Raw genomic sequence first — 20000 nt, forward strand, 5'->3', positions numbered from 1 at the left:
GAATCACGGCGCACATGTCCAGACATGCAGGTAATTAGATGAAAGTAGATTTCAATAAGCATCACGAAGTGTCCCCTGGCACTTCTCCTCAACTTCAATACCAATCGTTCATGAGAATGCAAGCAATTGACGTCAAAAATTGTCCACTAAGCTCTGCTCCTTAACCAAACCTAAAAATAACAGTAATGTAGCAGCTCTTATAACCTGCTATTGTTTGGCATTGTAAGCAGCTTCTATTGTTTTGAAGTCAATGTTTCAACTGTTTAGTCTTTTGCTTTTAAGCAATAGGAAACGTTTTCTGTGTTTACATAGTCTGATATAAACACTTCGTCTCGGGTTTGCATAACTGTCTCGAATTCTCCCAACCCCTCGAGTGTTTATATCAGGCTATGCAAACACAGGAAAAAAAGTTTTCTATTGCTTATATAAAATATTTCTCAAAGATAATTCAACAAATGGTTTCTTTCACGTTTTGATTGAAACAGATTTTCTTGACACTCTCTCATATTTCCTACCAACCAATCAAAACGCGCGTCTGACAATACATAACCAATCAAAATTCGTGAGATCTCACAGCCGCGTTTACATACTCTCATCTAAACGCAGCTATTGACCAATGAGATTGCGCGTACTATCCTAGTTATTTTATAATTGGCTATGGTAGCTAGCCAATCACATTATATGTTACTAGAGCTGCTACATCACCTAAAAATAACGCTAACACTAACGTTATCGTTGGAAATATGTATGAAATGCTAAGACTTAAAGGTACACCTTAAGCGGTCGGATATCAAAGTTGTGCTGATATTTCACTTTAAACTTTTTACTCTGTAGATAATTCACCGAGACTTGGCAGCCAGGAATGTGCTTTTGGGAGAAGAAAAAACATGTAAAATCACGGATTTTGGAATGGGAAGAGACGTGCAGCAAAATGATATCTATTTTAAACCATCGAGGGTATGTGTAAGGTCTCTGGTCACCGGAAGTTCCTCGCAAGGGAAGTAAACACTTCAAGTTTTGTATCATCAAAAATATTGTTTTCCTGCTCTGTAATCATGAGTTTAAAATACAAAATTGGATTACTCAGAGAGTAATTTAAAGAGGAAGCTTCTGCAGGTACCGGAGCAGAAATTACGTGAAACAAAATAAACAAAGACTGAAAACAAAACAACTCCAAATAAAGACTAATCCCAACTGACCAAAAACATAATGCTTTCCGCTACCTGCAGAAAGACCCTCAGAAGACTTAAAAGTGGGATACTTCGTTTGGATCCACCGAACGTCGTCAGCCAAAATGTAAATTTCAAGTTCTTGCCACGTAAAGTAACACATTCAAACGCCGCATAAGGGATGCAATTGAGATAAGATTACATAAGCCCTCTTTGAACAGAGACAATGGCTTCCAATTAGCAAGCATCGATGACACCATCTTAGCTCCCTCGGGATCATTATATAACCCTTGTTAACATTGAAATTTGCATTGTGGCTGACGAAGTTCGGTGGACTGCGAACGAAATATCCCCCGTTTAATTTTTTAATTGCGCTCTGAGTACAGACATTTTTTTTATATTTTAAAATTCAAGCTCTGCTGTTACAAAAAAGTCACATTTTTGTAATCCTGGGCTCATCTAAAGTCTGTCGGATTAAAAATAATTTGTTTGTCGTTTTCGCAGTCTTATTTTCTGTCGTCGCCATTTTAAATTGTGTGACGTCATAATGATGACTTTGAGGCTGAAAAAATATTCCATTAAGGGTGCGTTCGATTGACCCAATTCCGGAATAAGTGTACGTGGAGTGATTTTAAACGGTATGTTTGGCGTTGTGAAGCAACAAGGATAATAAAGATATGTTTCAAAGAGAATTTCAGCAGGTGTTTGACAATTTTAATGTGAATCTCCGTAAAAACGAAGGATTTCTAACCTCTATTCCATGTATTCCTTTATCCGAATAGGGAAAGGAAAGGAACTCTATTTAACACTCTAGTCGTTCTGGCGCTGGAGCATTAATAATTGGGGACACTGTAAACTGAAATTAACAATTTAGACACGCAGCAGCAGTACAAGTCAACTTTTGACTTTAATCAGAGCTGAAATATTTTTTAATGGTCAGGTCTACAATGCTTGCGTTAATGTGATGTGAGGGAGAAAATCTTCAAGCTGACTTTTGAAAGAGCTTTGTTACTGCTTTATCGGATAAATTAGTAACAACTAAAATTTCATTTGCAGGGTCGCTTACCAGTAAAGTGGACTGCAATAGAGTCGTTACTTTATGGGATATGCACAACACAAAGTGATGTGTGAGTATGGCAGACATCAACCTCTTTCTCAAGATTAATGGAGAAAACCTAGTGATGAACCTGGTCCCCAGAACGAGTACGCCACAACTGTTCGACCTCGTTTCCTGACCAGTTTGGTCAGCCAAAAACAATTCTCTCTTAAAGGTCCGCTTTTACATCTCGCTAAATCAGAATGATTAAGGTCTTTTGGCCAAAGTTTTTCATACCTCTGTTCTGCATAACTCAATCGGTTCCGCTGGAAAGTGGTTTATCCGGTTCACAGGGTTATCCACCTTTTGAACAAACGAGGTTTGAGGTCGCTCACCTCGCCGCGGCGAGAAGCTCCTCCTAAATTAGCTATACCATTGCTGAGACAAGATTTTTTACCGTATAGTTCGAGTGACTCTTGTATTGGTCATCCTGTTTTGACTCTATTTTCAGATGGAGCTATGGTATTGTCCTCTACGAAATTTTCACCATTGGTAGGTTGATGTATTTCTAACTTCTTTGTTCTCTATCTGTATCTTACCATTATAGTCTTGGATTTCGCATTTGATTCAATTTAACGACGAACTTGAAACAAATCCTCATGAAAGACTGGCAGTTAATAGAGCGACAACCATTGCTCAAAGAAATCTAAAAGACCCGCCCCTCATATATTACAAAAAGAGGGTGGTCAATCAAATATATACTCGTGGGATTCAAATTACAAAACCGAAAGGCTAAAACACGCGCTAGGGAGTCGTGTAGGCCTGTGCACTGCTAAACTTACAACCGAGTTTAACAAAGTGGAAAATATAAAAAGATTCAAATACTACTTATAATGGACAATCACGTATCATTTCGGTTTCAAAAGTGTGATTGCATGCGAATGCTAAAATTAAGGTCAAATGGATCATGGTTGGTCAGTGGAAATAACTTACAAGGTGTATTCTAAATCAACTGTTGGTGTAACTGATCACGAAGTTTGAACATCGTGCTGTGACGTCATGACCGGGATCGGAATTGACCGACAAAAACGTTCGGATTTCGCAATGAAGAGAAATTTTGGTCGGGATGGCGGGATTAAAGAACCACATTGGAGACCCTCATGAAGTAATTTTGTTGAATATGAAGTAAATAAAGATAGTGTGACCTTTCCCGTGCCTTTCGTGATTTATGGTCAACCGTGATGTTTTGAAAGTTCTTAAATTGAACTAACTTCAGAGCTTTCAAAACATCACTCGTTCCCATAAATCCCGAAATGTATCCGTGTTTGTTCAATTTGCTATACATAAAATATGAATTCCCTCACATAAGGGGATACGTAGGACTTGTGAGGTGACAACCACCTCACAGTGGAGGTGTTGTCGACTCTGTCATGGCACAGAATCTTGGAGAAGTATGGCACGCCGAGATCAGACATGTGCAGACCAGCCTGGACCTGAACATAGGGAGGGCACATAGCCAGCCAGACAGGCAGGAATTAGGAGGAAAGCACAGCCAGTGTTTTTAAGATTGCAGGAGTCTGCCACCAAAGATAACAAAAAAGTGACAATGGATGTTTTCACACTCTGTTTAAGGTGGTAATCCTTATCCAAATATTCAAGATCATCGGATTCCTTATATGTTAAAGGATAACTACCGAATGCCTCAACCGGTACACTTGGATGATGAAATGTAAGTAACTGTTCGATCTCGATTGTTCGTGTTTATCTAACAAAAGATTGGTGTTGCTCTTTTTCATGGTGTATTGTTAGTGGTCTTTGCTGTCCTCCGGCGAGTAAGGCGCAGTTTCGTTTTTTTAATTTTTCGCGCAACTTTTCACGCAACGCCATTTAAGCTTGTTAAAGGCCAGAAACGCAAATATTTCGGCGCGCTCTTTGCTTCTTTCTCGTTTCCAGAGCCCGAACAATGGAAAGGAAAGGGTCTAGCCGTTCTAGCGGTGCAGCACTAATTGGGGTTACCGTAAACTGAAATTAACAATCAACGCAAATCAAGTCAAATGTTGGTTTTTGAGGAGAAGGAAAACCGGAGTACCCGGAGAAAAAACCTCTCCTGCAGAGAAGAGAACAAACAAACTCAACCCACATGACGCCGAGTCTGGAATCGAACCCGGGCCACATTGATGGGAGGCAAGTGCTCTCACCACTGCGCCCCCCTACCCCCTGCAATCCTCCCTCCCCCTTTCACCCCCCGGCATCCCCAACATGCGCAATTGCTTGCCATGGGCAACATTGGAAAGCAAGTTGCACACATGGCTGTTGCGCTGCGCAACAGGACAAGAGTTTGCGACTTTTTTGGCCGTTGAAAGCTGTTTTGCATTGGGCAGTGTTTCATACAACTTGTCTCGCAATGGTGTTGAAAATGAAATTGATCAGTGTATCAACGTCTTCCTGTTCGTGTATTTACGTCTCTTCAACTGATGGCACTTTTTCGTCATCTTTCATCTGGACGTTAAGCCGTAGGTCTACTGTATACTCCGAGCTAAAATAAATATGAATGGTCGTAGTTGGCATTACTTTTTATTGGTAGAATTGGTTGAAAAGTAGAGAACGTTAATTGTACAAGGTCTTATATAAGGCTTGACAGACGTAGTTTGACATAAAAGCATTGAGGTTACTCCACTAGAGGCAGGCAAGCGATATACAAAGTTGGTATGAGACAGCAACCGTGCTACTCTTGTCTCGAAATACTTGAAAAACTGGATTTTCTGGTTTGATCTTTCTTCAGCTATGCCCTGATGTGCGAGTGTTGGCAAAACGATGCAAATGATCGACCAACATTCGAAGCCATCAGCTCTACAATCAGGAGATTGCAGCGATGTCATGAGGTCAGAATCATTTAATTTCATTTTTAAGAAAGCAACCTCCTTAGGAAATCACATCACTATGTTAAATAATTTTATAAAGGCTTTTGGGATTATTTCCTTTCTTTTTTTTTTTTTTTTTTTTTCGGTGCGGCTTTACGGCTGTATCCAGACCTTCCCCGGTCCTAAAGGGGTTGTTAGCCTTCTCTAAAGATTTCAAAAAGCTCTTGTCAGAAATTGTATTATTAGCAACACTAACATAATTTATGTGTGGGCAGAGGTCATGTGTAGAAAGGAACATTGCCTTTTGACTTGAGATTATCATCTTCAAATAGTTGATTTTCAATTAATAAGTAGAATTCATCATTACAGCGGACTGTAGCAGCCTGAGTTTCGCGTAATACCACGGGAAACTGTGAAGAGATAGATTACTTTGTCACCACTGAAAATAAACATCTAATGATAAAACAAGCGATTTTGTTCGAATACTGAAAATAAACACATAAAAATTGTTCACAAGTTTTTTCGCAGCTCTAATTTCGTCACCAAGAAAGATGTTAAAGTACTAAGGGTAGTTTTTGTCCCAAACATCTTAAGATTGAAATTTGAAAGAGTTGGCTTTTTTACATTTACTTGGACTAGATGGTTTCTAAAGATTGTCATTGTAAATTTCAATTGGATATCTCGTCCTGCTTAAATCTATTTGATAAATTATAAATATTGATACACGTGAGTTTCTATCGAAGTTATTAGACCAAGGTTTGGCTTAAAGCCACTTGCGACAGAACAATTTAGAATTTGGTTTATTAGTAATAATAATAATAATAATAATAATAACAATAATAATAACAATAATAATAGCAATAATAATAACAATAATAATAACAATAATAACAATAATAATAATAATAATAATAATAATAATAATAATAATAACAATAATAGATTTTTATTTCACATGATAATGTTTAAAGCTGAATAGCAAATGAAATCAAATTAAGTTTCAAATCATATTGGTTTTTGAGGAAAGAGGAAAACCGGAGTACACGATATGCCCAGGATTGACGCTGATTAGATGCAAGCGGATTTCAATAAGCGTCACAAAGTGTCCCCTTTTCTTTCTCGCCAACTTCAACGTAACATCACTCGTGTCTGGGAATTCAGACAATTAACGTCCACAAGTGTCCCCCAAATGTTGCTTCTCACGTAAGAATAAACAACTGCATTTACCCTAATCTACAAATAACGTTAACTTTTACCCTTACCTTATTGCTGCAAAGAGATAGCAAATGCTTAGACTTGATGAAGGGACGCATTTTGTTAGATGTCAAAATTGGGCGCATTTTTGGACAAGCGCCCCGTTGGCTAGCAATTAGTTTATCAGGAAAATCGCAAATTTTGGCCTGCGTTTATTGTGCTAACATGATCTCTCCTCTAAATTAACTATTAAAAGTTAATTTCTAGTTTCTGTTGAATTTACTGTTATCGTTAATTTAGGAGACTTTGCCCCATGACTTGTGGTAGCAGAGAAAATAAGGAAAATAAAGTTGTGTCTGTGGACTGGATTTGAACTCGGAGTTTCTACGTCTTACAAACCGCTTCTTTTCACTTTACCACTAAGGATCAAGATACCAATTCTTTAAAACGAAGATTTCTCAAAAAAAGGGAAAAGATTTCTCGAAAAAAGTCAGAAGACTCCGATCGAATATCTGTTGTTTTTGAAAATGCTAAGTAATAAGTCATTTCAAAAGTATTATCGCGCCGTTTTTTGTTTAGCAGGCACATAAACCTGAATGGGAATACCCTCGAGAAAAGTTCGTATCGAGAAGTACATTGGCAAAGGGGCATTTGGCGTTGTCGCTAAGGCGGTTGTAGATGACCTTGGAATTGTGGCTATTAAAATTCCAAAAGGTAAAACAAAGTGAGGAAATATAAGGAGTTGAAGATAGCCCTCTTGCGGGCTCTCATTTTTATAAAGGCTATGTTACACTAGGCAATTTTTCGTGCAACTTGTCTCGCAATTTCGTCGCGGCACAATTGCAAGTTGCACGACAAATTGCCCAGTGTAACATACCTGCCACGGACATTATTATTATTACGTTCCTTGAATCTCGTTTGATCATGAAAACCGGAGAAGTTGCAAGAAACGTTGCCTTGTGTGACACCCATCAATCAACTTGTTTCGAAATGTGTGAACTTTATTTGCAACAAAATTGCGAGACATTTGCACGAAAAATTGCGAGTGTAAACAGGGCTAATGTCCAATACACATGCATAGTGAAATTCATGGCACTTTCCCTACACATTACAAAATGTCACAAAGTGTCTTCTTATTAATCTTAAAATTCATGCACTACTTTTTTAGTTGGGGCTCTGGTTAAGTTTGTTTCGGTCTGTTTGTGACGACTATGCCAATGAATGTGAATCTGACTGTGGCTGTATCAGAGGGTACCACATATGTGCAAATTAATCATAACCATTATAATTTCTCAAGTTTGATTGGTCCAATACTGCTCTGCTTTTCAGTAACTATTATGTAGGGTTGTTATCGGACGGTAAAATCGGACAGTTGGGCTGCAATCGGACACCTGTAATCGGACAGTTACATCAGCCAATCATATTAAGTGCTCTCAGCTTAATCCACCAATCACAGAATTTATCGCAATAACCATAACATCAACCACCTACCCTACCAAACTGGGGATTTTTCCAAAATCATACGAATTTGTAACATTAGACGGTGAAAAAGGAATGCTTTTGTTTTCTCGGAAATTGTAACGGTTATGATAATTGGTAAAAGGACTTCGTGTCGGTCCAATTCGGTCTGTAATCATACTCGTGATAAATAAATCGGACTCCCGCTACCAGGTCGTCCGATTGTCGTGTTAATCGCTCGTATGATTCCTGACCAAATCTAAACTCCACTTAGTCCTATTATTATCATTGATTGACGGTTACGTGAGCAAATACTAGGACCTGTGCACAGATTAAAACTGTCGGATGAAATTATCTGTGGCCTGGTTTTCAGTTTTACAAGTTCGCCCGGTATATGGTGTGAACTAATCGTTATTATTACTAATCGTTCTATCGTTATTGTGCTAGTCAAAGCAATAGAGTCCAACAAAGAACATCTTTTGGCGGAGTATGAACTTACGAAGCAGCTTCAACATCCTAATATTATACGATTGATGGGAGCTGTGACGCTGTCAGTAAGCTCTGTTGTTGAAAGTAGTTAGATTTTAGGCATGGTATTCACCTTTTCTGACAAAGTATGTTTGGGCATTAGCAGGTCAAGGGCCGGTTGCTCGAATCCTGGTTAGCGTCGCTAACCGTTGGTAAAAAGGTATCAAAACCTATAGGTTTCCATGATATTTAACGGAGGTTAGCGCCAACCATGCTTCGAGCAACCCGGGCTAAGAAGTCATACCAAATTAAAATGAATTACCACCAGTTTTAATTAGATGAAGAGGACGATGATGTCAATGACTATTGTGGTGATGATGATGATATGATAAGTGATGACGAAAATTGTTTGGGTGATGTGATGACGACGACGAAACGTCAACGACCATTACGACGACGAAGGCGACAGTGACGATGACGATCATGACGGCGACGAAGGCGACAACGAATTTGACAGCAGGGAAGACGATGACGATGATGACGACAACGAATTTGACAGTGACGATGACGACGACGAAGACGAAGACGACGATGACGATAATGACGACGACGAAGACGAAAACGACGAATAACGATGATGACGAAAATTATCGCTAGAAAAGGAGTACCATAATAATAATAATAATACAAAGTTTAGGAGCGCAAACCCAAAAAGCATGATCACCATAAAACTTTAACCTCGATCTAGTGTCACCATTTAAATTTTGCTTGTTGCTCCGAGTAACGGGTGACGACGACGACGACAAATATGACGAAGATGACGGTGACGACAAAATGATTTAAAATAATATTTTCGAGCCTCTTTTGTTTGTACTGCCAACCAAAGGAAATGTGCCTATATGTTAGCAAACTGGAAATTCAATCATCTTCATCCTCACCCACTTTATGGTCATCATCATCTCTCTGTCTCCCACGGAGAAGATAGAGTTGATAATTTAATCCCTTTTGTCCTAATCTTGTCTTCTTCCTGCTACGATCCTCCTTTCTTCCATTGTTCCTCTTTGGGGTATCGTCTTTCTACCTTATCTTATCCTTATTTATTGCCGTACGGATAAATGCCTGATCACTATGAAATTGCTCAAGTCACGTGTCATGTGACATGTGACCCGATCAGCCTCGTTCTAAATCTCCAGGAGATTCTGCCTCTCTTGTGTACGCTCCGTTCGTGAGATCTGCTATAAACGTCCTTCCATACACATCTCATGAACCAGTTTGGATCTCTGTCCAAAATTAGTATCTCATCGATGTGAACGACAAACGAGCGGCTTTCCCTATTGTTGGAAATAGGTATCAAAATGCTTAGACTTAGCAGGACACTTTGTTTTGGATATCAAAATCGTGCGTTCATCTAGTTACCCTTGCCTTTTTGGGATATTTAACAAATAGACCCTTTGCCGCAAGGGAATAAAACGAAAGAAAGCGTCACGCTTTTCGCTACTAGAGGACTGGAGGACTATTGCTAATAGTCCTCTAGTAGCGTAGCCAATTAAAGTGCAGGATTTGCATTAGTCCATTAGTTGGGTGATACTGAAAAGTATATAGTTATATTTGATAACTAGCGTGAAAGTGACCCCCAAAACAAGTTCCTCTCGGCCAAATAGCCCTGCTATGCTAATTTAGTACCCGCGCCCTTTGTTTAAGCACCTATGCAGAGTACAACATCAGTCTCCTCCCCAAAGTCCGCTTTTCTTTGTTTAGCACCAATAACACGGACTTTGGCCACTTTCAAGGAAGGAAGTACGCAAATCACGAACTTCTACCTCATCTACGCATGTTCAGAAATTTGAAACAACAGTGGTTGTCAAGGGTTACTAATTTGGACCTTCACCACGACTGTGCATTTGGAAGTAAGTGGCCAGAGTCCGTGTTCTTGGTGCTGACCGAAAGAAAAGCAGATTCTGGGAAAGATATTGAGTACTACCTGTGACCCACCACAGACACATGGTCTTGAACAACAACTGTTTCAAACGTTCTAGATATCATTACTGAGGCTTTTTAACTTATCTTAATTATTTTAAAACCCTGCAGATCCTATCATGGTAATGTTCGAGTACATTCCATACGGTGATTTGCTCGGATTTCTGAAAAGGAGTCGAGGTCTTGATGACCAATATTTCAACGACCCTGACATAAAACCGACCCAGTTCTCTTACATCAGAGCAGCTTTTGAAGTTTGCTGGGAAATTGCTGATGGTATGGCATATTTGGAAGCGAGGAAGGTATCTAGGAATTCTGTTGAATATTCTGTTTCGAAACGCAGGATTGCTCAATACAATGGCATAATTAGAGTCGTAGTACTTAATTGATAAATAGGAACTTTTAGATCGGAGGGCGAGGTAGACTTCCAGAACAAGTTTTCCGTACTGAGCATGCGCATAAGGTTTGGAGGCAATCTCGTCCCCAGAGGTGCAATCCTTTTTGGTCAGCACCAAGGATACGAACCTCTGGTCGAATCCAAATTGTGGCCATCTTTGATTGGCTTGTAAAAACGACGTAGAAAGAGGACCGGACAGGGTTTTAGAGGGAACGAAATACGAATATCAAACAACTTCAGAATATCCGGCTACATCTTATTTGTTTTTTTTCCAGGCGGCAACGTCGACTTTGGCCGTGGACGATTTTCATCACCCAGGATACAACTTAACCCACAATTCAAATCCTAAAATGATGTCTTTCGATGAGAGACAACACATTTTAAAGGTTGATACTCTGCTTCTTTCAGAGCAAACTCAGCCTTCCCTAACTTTTCTAGGGCGAATTCCAATACGCAAGTTTTGTATTTTGTCGACCATTTCAGTCGACCGTGTCTCATCAAAACTTCACGCAGGCGCAGACAACCCAGATCCAGGATTTGGTGGCTCTGGTTTTGGATTTCTTCCAGAGCCTCCCGCGCCCTTTTAGCAAAGACAAAGGTAATGGCTGCTCTGCGAACGCGATTGGTTTAGAGGCCGACATTTTTCGAAGTGCGCGTGCTCAGAACGGAAAACTTTTACTAAGGGACGAACCATTAGAAAAGTGATGGGGGGGGGGGGGGGTGGGGGGTTTTCAGCTGGTACGAATTTTTTTTTTTTTTTTCGCGCACTGCCTGTGCGCGCATTTAAAAGGAAGGAAGGAATTTAAAAGTTCCCGAATATTAAAGAAAATTTTCAGACAACAAATCTCTCTACAATTTCTCGTGAAATTACTACTTCGTTTCACAGTTTCTAGGGTGGATGGTCGAGGTCGCTGTGAATAAAAAACTTTGATATGTTTTAACGGAACAGAAAACGTAGATTTTCGAAAACGCAGTAGTGAGAGTAGTAGACCTCAATGTATTTTATATTATTTATTAACTAATTCGCTCTTGACGATTTGCTTTGATCGTTTCGTCACAGCAGCCATTTTGGTGTACAAAACAAAACATTCAAAGGATTCATCTTGCAGAACTTGGTAATTTATTTGTACCTTGACATGGCCATCTCAGCACGTGAATGCAAACAAGCAATTAAAGCGAAAGTACACTATGATTATTTACATTTTGCCACATTCTGTTGAAGACATTTCAAGACATGAATACACAATGGAAAAGTTGAATGGCGATGGAATTGAAAGAGCATTCTCCTTTTTTTCCACTCGTTTTACCGTAGAGAACAATACGGATCAAAGAATTCTAGACATAAAAACGACTGAGTACAGATTAGGGAATGTCCCATCATTTCAGGAGCTTCAGTTCCTTGACAATAGGATCAGTGTGTGCGTTCACATTAAAAAAAATATATATGGACTCCCACAACGGTCGGTGCTGGCAAAAGTACGCTTGAATCGTATTTGAATCATGCTGACTTCGCTCATGCGCATATGTCCAGACATGCAAGTAATTGGATCATTTAATAAGCGCAAGTGTTCCCCAGCTCTTCATCAATCGTTGATGAGAATTCAGACAATGGACGTCACAAGTGTCCGCTTAACTCTGCTTCTTGAAGGGGCGGGTGGCACTTAACTACCAAAACTGTTGCTATGGACTCCTTCAAATAGTCATATCTCGAGTCCCTTTAGCTCTAAAGTTATTCTTTTTTGCCAAATGTGTTCTATTTAACATTTCTTTGCCGTCAGGTTCGACTCACAACCATGTTTGGTAAATCACGTGACAAAACAGAAAAATGCCTAAAAACTCAGCGAGTTAACCATGTTTTTCACAAATTTTCTAATGCAACAGTATGAGTACATTCTAACACAAAATCTGTAACATGAATTTTAAAAAAGGTTATTTCTCAAAATTATGGCCCTCCTTTGATACACTTTTAAAAATATCACTTCCATTTTTTTCTCCAAATATAAATTCCATGCTACAGTTTACGAAAAATGATGGCACGGTTTCCATCCGATGAAAAAACCGCCTCTTCCTTTCGTTTCCTAAGAGTTTTTGCATGTTTTTCACTGAAACGCACGACAGAGGACTGGGACTACTTGCGCATGCGCGTTCTGATTGAAGTGATGTCAGGTTTCCATTGGAAAAGTACTTCAAAGAACAACAATGAAAGCAAGGTGACACGCTAACACCCACCCGGCGTGGCTAACACATCACGCATGCGCACAACTATTGACCGGGTGAAATGGTTGTCCACATGCCTGATGTGTTGGCCACACCGGGTTGGTTTGAGCGTGTGTCACCTTCTTTTAAAAAAAACCATTCAATGCAAACCTTTTTGTAGGATTCTTCACTAAAAATCTTCCTTAGCAACTATTGTCTTTCTGTAGTTAAGAGCCCCCACCTTACCCCATTTTGAAAAACGCTAACACTAACATTGTTATTGGAGATATGTAGCAAATGCTAAGACTTCAAGGGGCACTTTTGTGTTGGATATTTGCTATTTGACGCATCATTACTTAATTTTTTATCTCTGTAGATAATTCACCGAGACTTGGCAGCCAGGAATGTGCTTGTAGGAGAAGAAGAAACATGTAAAATCACGGATTTTTGAATGGCAAGAGACGTGCAGCAAAATGATATCTATTTTAAACGATCGAGGGTATGTGTAAGGTTTCTGCTCACCAGAGGTTGTTCGCAGGGAAGTAAACACTTCAAGCTCTGTTGTTACGAAAAAGTCTTTTTTTTTTTAATCATGGGTTCATCTAAAATTTGTCTGATACGAAATAGATTTTTGCCATTTTCGCAGTTTTTTTTTCTGTCGTATGCCATTTTAAATATGACGTCATAATGATGTCTTTGAGGCTGAAAAATATTCCATTAAGGGTGCGTTCGATTGACGCTATTACGGAATAAGAATACGTGGAGTGATGATTCCAAACGTATATTTGGCGTTGTGAAGCAACAAGGATAATAAAGTTCTATTTAAAGAGAATTTTAGCAGGTGTTTAATAATTTTAATTTGAATCTCCGTAAAAACGAAGGATTTCTAAGTTCTATTCCATGTATTCCTATTCCCAAGTACGGTCGATCGAACGAGGTTGGTATACACACTTTTCCCATTTAATTTTGAAAACTTTAGCAGTACAAGTCAACTTTTAACTTTTACCAGAGCTGAAATATTTAATGGTCAGATCTCTAATGCTTGCGTTAATGTGATGCGAGAGAGAGAATATCTTCCAGCTGAGCTTTGAAAGAGCTTTGTTACTGATTTATCGCATCAATTTGTAACAAGTGAAATTTCATTTGCAGGGTCGGTTACCAGTAAAGTGGACTGCAATAGAGTCGTTACTTTATGGGATATGCACAACACAAAGTGATGTGTGAGTATGCCAAACATCAACCTCCTTCTCATGGCGAATGGAGAAAAACTTAGTGGTGAACCTCCACCCCAGAACGAGTGTGCGACAACTGTTCACCTCGTCACCAGCTCGAGGTTGCGAGGTTGTCGAATGAGCTGTGCTCATTCTTCTCAATCCATTGTTACGTGATTTAATTTTGTCAGTCAAAAAAACAATTTTCTTCATCATGGTGATTGAGATCTTCTTGTGGTCGCTCACCTCGTGAGAAGCCCCTCCTAAATTAGCTATTCCATTGCTGTGACAAGTTTTTTTTTTTTTTTTTTTTTTTTTTTTTTTTTTTTTACCTAAATGGAGAATTGATCCTTGCACTTATCCAATGGACAATTTAAGCAATTGTCTCTTAAAGACACGTGACCTCTGTGATGCGGCCGGTGGCACTGCTCTACCAACTGAGCTATGAAGCCACTCAATTTGGAGCAGGTCAATTTGTTGGGCTTACTGTGTTCCCGTGAAAAGACTCGATGAAATCAGAGTAATCACAAGATCGAAAACGTTTAGTCAAACATTTTAACAGTTTTTACCTTTTACTATTTTATAATTTCACCGGCGAAATGCATATACAATTAGAGTAATTCTTGTATTCTGTTTTGGCTCTATTTTCAGTTGGAGCTATGGTATTGTCCTTTACGAAATTTTCACTATTGGTAGGTTGATGGTATGGTAACTTCTTTGTTCTGTCGTTATGTTACCATTATGTTCTTGGATTTTGCATTTGTTTCAATTTAAAAACATATGTAAGTAGTTACACTTTCCTTTAGGCTATTTGTCTTGGTTTAGTTATATCGAAGGAATTGCATGCGCGGATCCAGGGGAGGTGAAATGGGTAAATTTTCACCCCCCCCCCCCCCCCCCCCCCCCCCCCTCCCTTTTTTTTTTTTTTTTCTGAGCCCCCCTTCTGGCACAGACCTAAAACACCTCAACCAGGCTTTGGTTCTCATACATTATTACAAAATTCACCCACCATTTCAAATCCTGGATCCGAGCCTTAATTGATAAAGCTCGAGCTGTCGCACTTTTATGAAATGGCTCACGTTTCGGGCGTTAGCCCATCATCACAGCGAAGTTCTCAAATTTTGCAAAGTTTCTTACTCTTTATGATGTATATTATTGGGCGTTTAGCGAGGAAGCAAGCAGGCAGGATTTAGGAGGGAAAGCGGGTACTCCGGTTTCCCCTCTGCTCAAAAAACCGACATATTTGACTTGATTTACTTTCTTTCTTCATTTCAGTTTACAGTGTCCCCAATTAGCGCTCCAGCGCTAGAACGACTAGACACTTAAATAAAGTTCCTTTCCTTTCCTAACAATTCCTAGAGTCTGAACATCGCAGGAAGGTTTTGTTTTCAAGTCGTTTGTAAAGATGGTTAAGTCTATAACCACAAAATACGACAAAAAAGTGACAATAGATGTTTTCACATTACATTTAAGGTGGTAAACCTTATCCAGATATTCAAGGTCATCGGATTCCTTATATGTTGAAGAATAACTACCGAATGCCTCAACCAGTACACTTGGATGATGAAATGTAAAGTGACTGTTTGATCTCGATTGTTTGCTTTTGTGTTTGTTCAAAAAGAGATTTGGTGTTGGTCTTTTTGATGATGAATAGTTATCTTTGCCATCCTTCGGCCAGTAAGGGCGCGCAGTTACGCTTTGCAATTTTTCGTACAAATTTTCACGCAACGGAATCTACGCTTATTAAGTCCTGCCTACACGTTGTAACATTGTTAGAAGAACACGTCTCAACAATGTTATAAGAACGCTTCTAACAAAGTTGGATACGCATATAACGTTGTTGGAAACACGTCTCTTTAGTCACGCAACCCACTTATTCACAGTTGCTATTGTCGAAATGTGACGTTCTTTAACTCGGTATGAGACGAAGACGTGATACTGTTTAACTCAAATTAATTGCAAAACTGGACTTTCTGGTTTGATCTTTCTTCAGCTATGCCCTGATGTGCGAGTGTTGGCAAAACGAACCAAATGATCGACCAACATTCGAAGCCATCAGCTCTACAATCAGGAGATTGCAGCTATGTCATAAGGTGAGAATCGTTTAATTTCATTTTTAGAGAGAGCAACCTCCTTAAGGAAATCACATCACTATGGTATAATTTTATGAAGGCTTTCGGGATGATTATGTAATTTTTTTTTTTTTTTTTTTGCTTTTTTGTTTTTTTTTTTTGTTTTTTTTTTTTGTTGTTTCTTTTTTTTTTTTTTGGTGGCTTTACGGCTGTATCCAGACCTTCCCCTGGTGCTAAAGGGGTAGTTCGCCTTCCTCTAAAGATTTTAAAAAGGTCTTGTTAGAAATTGAATTATTAGTAACACTAACATAATTTATGTGTCGGGAAGAGGTCACGTGAAGAGAGGACCGACTATTGCCGATTATCATCTTCAGATAGTTGAATTTCATGGTTACAGAGGACTGGAGAAGCCTGAGTGTCGAGTAATGCCACGAGAAATTGTGAAGAGATAATATTTTTTTGTCTCCAAGTGATTTTACCGCTCTAAAAGTTTGCTTTTTTTTTTCACTTATTTGGACTAGATTGTTTCAAAAGATTGTCATTGTTAATTTAAATTTATTATAACGTCCTGCTTAAATCCATTTGGTAAATTATAAATATTGATGCACGTGAGTTTCTGTCGAAGTTACTAGACCAATGTTTGGTGTAAAGCCACTTGTGACATAACAATTTATAAACTTAATTTAACAGTTATAATACTGATAATAATGATAATAATAATAATAATAATAATAATAATAATAATAATAATAATAATAATAATAATAATAATTGCTTTTTTTTCACACACGATAGTGTATAAAGCAGAATAAAAGATGAAATGATATATGAAATGGATCATATATGAAACTGCCGATATTAAATCAAGTAAAGCTATCGTCCTCGCATTTTTTTGCAATTGCGTAGAGAAGCCTGAAAATTTCAAACCTTGTTGAAGTCCTTAATTTTTCAGTCTTCCCTACGCAATTGCAAAAAAAATTCGTTCATAACTGCGAGGATCATAGCTTCACTTGAAAGCTGGATAGCTTGTGGGGTCGTGTACAAATTTAAATCAAATCAAACTAATACCTAACAAACCATATTGGTTTTTGAGAAGAGTGGAAAACCGGAGTACCCGGAGAGAAACCTCTCGGAGCAGAGTAGAGAACAATTAAACTCAACCCACATATGTCTCTGGATCTGGGAATCGTACCCAGTTGTTAGATTTTGCTGTGAAACTTTATCTAAAGATAGTTATTCTTATCTTTGCTTTCAGGAAATCATCTACATGAACGTATACGACGGCAATCTGTATGGCAATGTAGAGGACCTTGATTGAATTAGTACAACTTTGCGTTGAGGACTTCACCGTGCAGATTGTTCGTAAGCTCAAATCGAAATTTCGAATAAGTGATCACGCAAAGGAACTACAGATAGCGAGCCATATAGTAAAGAACTTTATTATAATCACATGTGTGATTATTGACAATTCTCTGCGCTGATTGGTTACCCTTGAGGTGATTATTACGCGATAATCACCTAAGCGGTTTTTCAAAATGGCCGCAAGCCGTTTTGTCGAGGTGAGAGACGAAGACTGTATTTGTTTTAAAGAAATGCACACTTTTCAAATAACCATCAATATAATTATACTAAAACAATTATTCACCTCGCCTTTGGCGAATAATTGTTAAATACAGCGTAAGCGCAGGACGTCAAGCGACCATTTTGGTAGACCAAGACAAAAAAATGGCGGTCATTTGCCAAACCAGTTTTCCGTAAATTAAACTCTGTTCCTTCCCAATTATTTTTTTTTTATGTTTTTTTCTTTTTTTTGTTTTGTCTTTTGTTCCAGTTTAAAGCACATGACCAGTTTTCAGGTGTGTGTGAAAGGTTTCATGGACCATTTTAATGAATCTATTATTTTTGGTTCTCAGTAACGTGATCTGATCAACGACACATTTCCCCCACCGAAAATTTGCATGTTAAGGAGGCTCGAAAGGGTTTTAACACTTTGAAGACTCCTGTTTACATCGAATAATGCTACAACACTGTATCACGTAACTGCAATGTTATGGTACCATATGAAACACAGATTATTTCCAAACAAGATGTGATCATTGTTGTGATGTAATAAGTTACCTTGGCAACGAGAAAGCCCAGCAAAAAACACCTATATATTTTGATTTAGTTGCTCATATCTCAAAAACGAACTAGGTGACCCCTCTTTTTTATTGCTGAAAAGTGATTAGAGGGCCACGATGAAACTTTCGGCAAAGTTTAATAAATTTTGTCCAGAGGATTAGAGCTACCTTAAGAGATCACAAAATTAAGGTGGCTCTGAATCCACGCGACATAATTTTTTTAAAAATTTGCAGAAAAGTTTCCTCATGTCCTTCTGATTACTTTTCAGAAATAAAAAAAAATGGGGGTCACCGCGTTCGTTTTTGAGATATAAGCAACTTAAGACAAAATATAGGGTGTTGTTTTTTACAGCCGTTGCCCGTTGCCACGGTGACATTTTACGTCACAATAATGACTGCATCTTGTTCAGCGATAATTCGTGTTTCATTTGGTACCACAATATTGCCAATTCATAATTCAACGTTGTGGTGTCGATCCTTCTAATAAGAGCGTAACTTGGAAGCGTTGAAAAACTGGTTCGAGTTAACAGGGTTCATTTTCCGGAGGATTGGGTCTGGACACTAACATGGCGGACGTTAGGTCATGTGAAAACTGAGAATATGCTGTTTTTCGCTAATGACGCCAAACTCTTGCTTTTAAAGTTTACTCAGATTGTCCAAAGGCATAAAACAAGAAAAAATTAAAACAGAGAGAAAACATAGTTACGCTGATGTCTTACGTCAGAGGGGAAAACGGAATATATATACTCCTCTAATTAAGGGGTCTTAAAAATAGTGTATTCGCTCGTGTGACCAGCAGCTATATTTGCATGCTAAAACAAAAGGAAGCATTTTCATAAAAAAGGAGTTCAATTCCCAAAAGAATATTTTACTCCTCCAACATGGCTGCTCAGTTTCTTTGATTCAATCTTCCAATATGCCGCCGTGACGTCATGTGAAAACGCTCTTTAACGCTCGGTTGCTGACCAGCGGTTTTCGTTAAAAAAAATCGTTTGCTGTCAGTTTGCTGGGGGTGCTCAGTCTCGTGGGCTCAGAAAACCTGCTTGCGGTCTTGTTATACCGATGTCGAAAACGCACAACGAGAAACGTTTCCTTCTATATTCACAATTTAATTCTTCTGCATTACAATCTACAACACTCGACTCAACTCAACAATTCACTCAGGAGAAAAAACTGATCGGGGCAAAGTACATTATCAGACAATCACGCAATTCTTAGTTGGTGTTAAATTATCGCAATCATCAAGGTAATTAAATGAATTATTGCAGTTTCCGACAACCGAAAAGGAGTTTCCAAAAATAAGATTTATAGTCAAAAAGGCTGTAACTAAAGCCGCCGCTAGAATTCGTGGCTCATCCTCGGTGCAAAAACCTGTGAAACTCACGGATGACGTAACAGAAAGGAAAACAAAGTGTACCACGAGCTAACAAAACAAAGAACACGTTTCACAGGATTTTTACACCGAGGTAAACTCAAATTCGTCGGCCTTTCGTTCTCTATCATATCACATTTTGTTTGTACTGAAAGAGGTGTATGTTAAAGTTCTACTATGATCAAGAAATCACTGTCCTCCTTTCTTCAGATTTTGAAAGTGTATTTACAAAAATTTTGAGCACTCTTTACTTTGAGTGTAAGATTTGGGTTTCATGGTCCGCCATCATCCGCTGACGTTGAAAACTGACCGACGGGACTGCAGAGAGTTGGATCTAGGGAAAACGTGACGTCATTTAACAAATCACGTCATAAAGCTTATATTAAGTGACGAAGCTTAATAAATGCAGCTTATTGTATATGAAAAACACGAGTTTGAAAGTATGGAGTGTTTCCACTCACGTTATCAG

At 38.7% G+C, this 20000-nt stretch overlaps 2 protein-coding genes across 6 annotated transcripts in view; both read left to right on the forward strand.

Annotated features, from left to right (window-relative positions):
* Positions 1-8273, forward strand: part of LOC137983359 (proto-oncogene tyrosine-protein kinase receptor Ret-like) — a 32468-nt gene extending 24195 nt beyond the window's left edge. For 2 of the 3 annotated variants that reach the window (XM_068830565.1, XM_068830567.1), the window contains 7 exons: positions 835-957; positions 2226-2296; positions 2717-2757; positions 3838-3934; positions 4988-5087; positions 6840-6974; positions 8166-8273. In XM_068830565.1, coding sequence (XP_068686666.1) covers positions 835-957; positions 2226-2296; positions 2717-2757; positions 3838-3934; positions 4988-5087; positions 6840-6938 — 531 coding nt within the window. In that variant the 3' untranslated portion in view covers positions 6939-6974; positions 8166-8273. The remainder of the gene's footprint in view (positions 1-834; positions 958-2225; positions 2297-2716; positions 2758-3837; positions 3935-4987; positions 5088-6839; positions 6975-8165) is intronic. The other variant, XM_068830566.1, reaches the window with a different exon arrangement.
* A 2004-nt stretch (positions 8274-10277) lies between these two features.
* LOC137983361 (tyrosine-protein kinase receptor Tie-1-like) lies at positions 10278-18180 on the forward strand. Of its 3 annotated transcripts, XM_068830570.1 has the most exons (9): positions 10278-10465; positions 10836-10946; positions 11044-11158; positions 13133-13255; positions 13906-13976; positions 14619-14659; positions 15441-15537; positions 15961-16060; positions 17295-18180. In XM_068830570.1, exons 4-9 carry the CDS (start codon positions 13208-13210, stop codon positions 17355-17357), a joined length of 420 nt encoding a protein of 139 aa, XP_068686671.1. In that variant the 5' UTR covers positions 10278-10465; positions 10836-10946; positions 11044-11158; positions 13133-13207; the 3' UTR covers positions 17358-18180. The 3 variants fall into 3 exon arrangements, with proteins under 3 accessions (XP_068686671.1, XP_068686669.1, XP_068686670.1); XM_068830568.1 differs by lacking the exons at positions 10836-10946; positions 11044-11158; XM_068830569.1 differs by lacking the exon at positions 10278-10465 and having other exon boundaries at positions 10514-11158.
* The last annotated feature ends 1820 nt before the right edge of the window (positions 18181-20000 follow it).

Source organism: Montipora foliosa, chromosome 13 (assembly GCF_036669935.1).
Source record: "Montipora foliosa isolate CH-2021 chromosome 13, ASM3666993v2, whole genome shotgun sequence".
In the NCBI taxonomy this organism is placed as follows: domain Eukaryota; kingdom Metazoa; phylum Cnidaria; class Anthozoa; order Scleractinia; family Acroporidae; genus Montipora; species Montipora foliosa.

What these genes read in the sequence shown, in the direction of transcription:
- LOC137983361 (XM_068830570.1), top strand. Translation starts at nt 13,208, where the DNA reads ATGGCAAGAGACGTGCAGCAAAATGATATCTATTTTAAACGATCGAGG. An exon ending in TCTATTTTAAACGATCGAGG is followed by an intron (nt 13,256 to 13,905) that starts GTATGTGTAAGG and finishes TTTCATTTGCAG; the next exon opens with GGTCGGTTACCAGTAAAGTG. An exon ending in TGCACAACACAAAGTGATGT is followed by an intron (nt 13,977 to 14,618) that starts GTGAGTATGCCA and finishes CTCTATTTTCAG; the next exon opens with TTGGAGCTATGGTATTGTCC.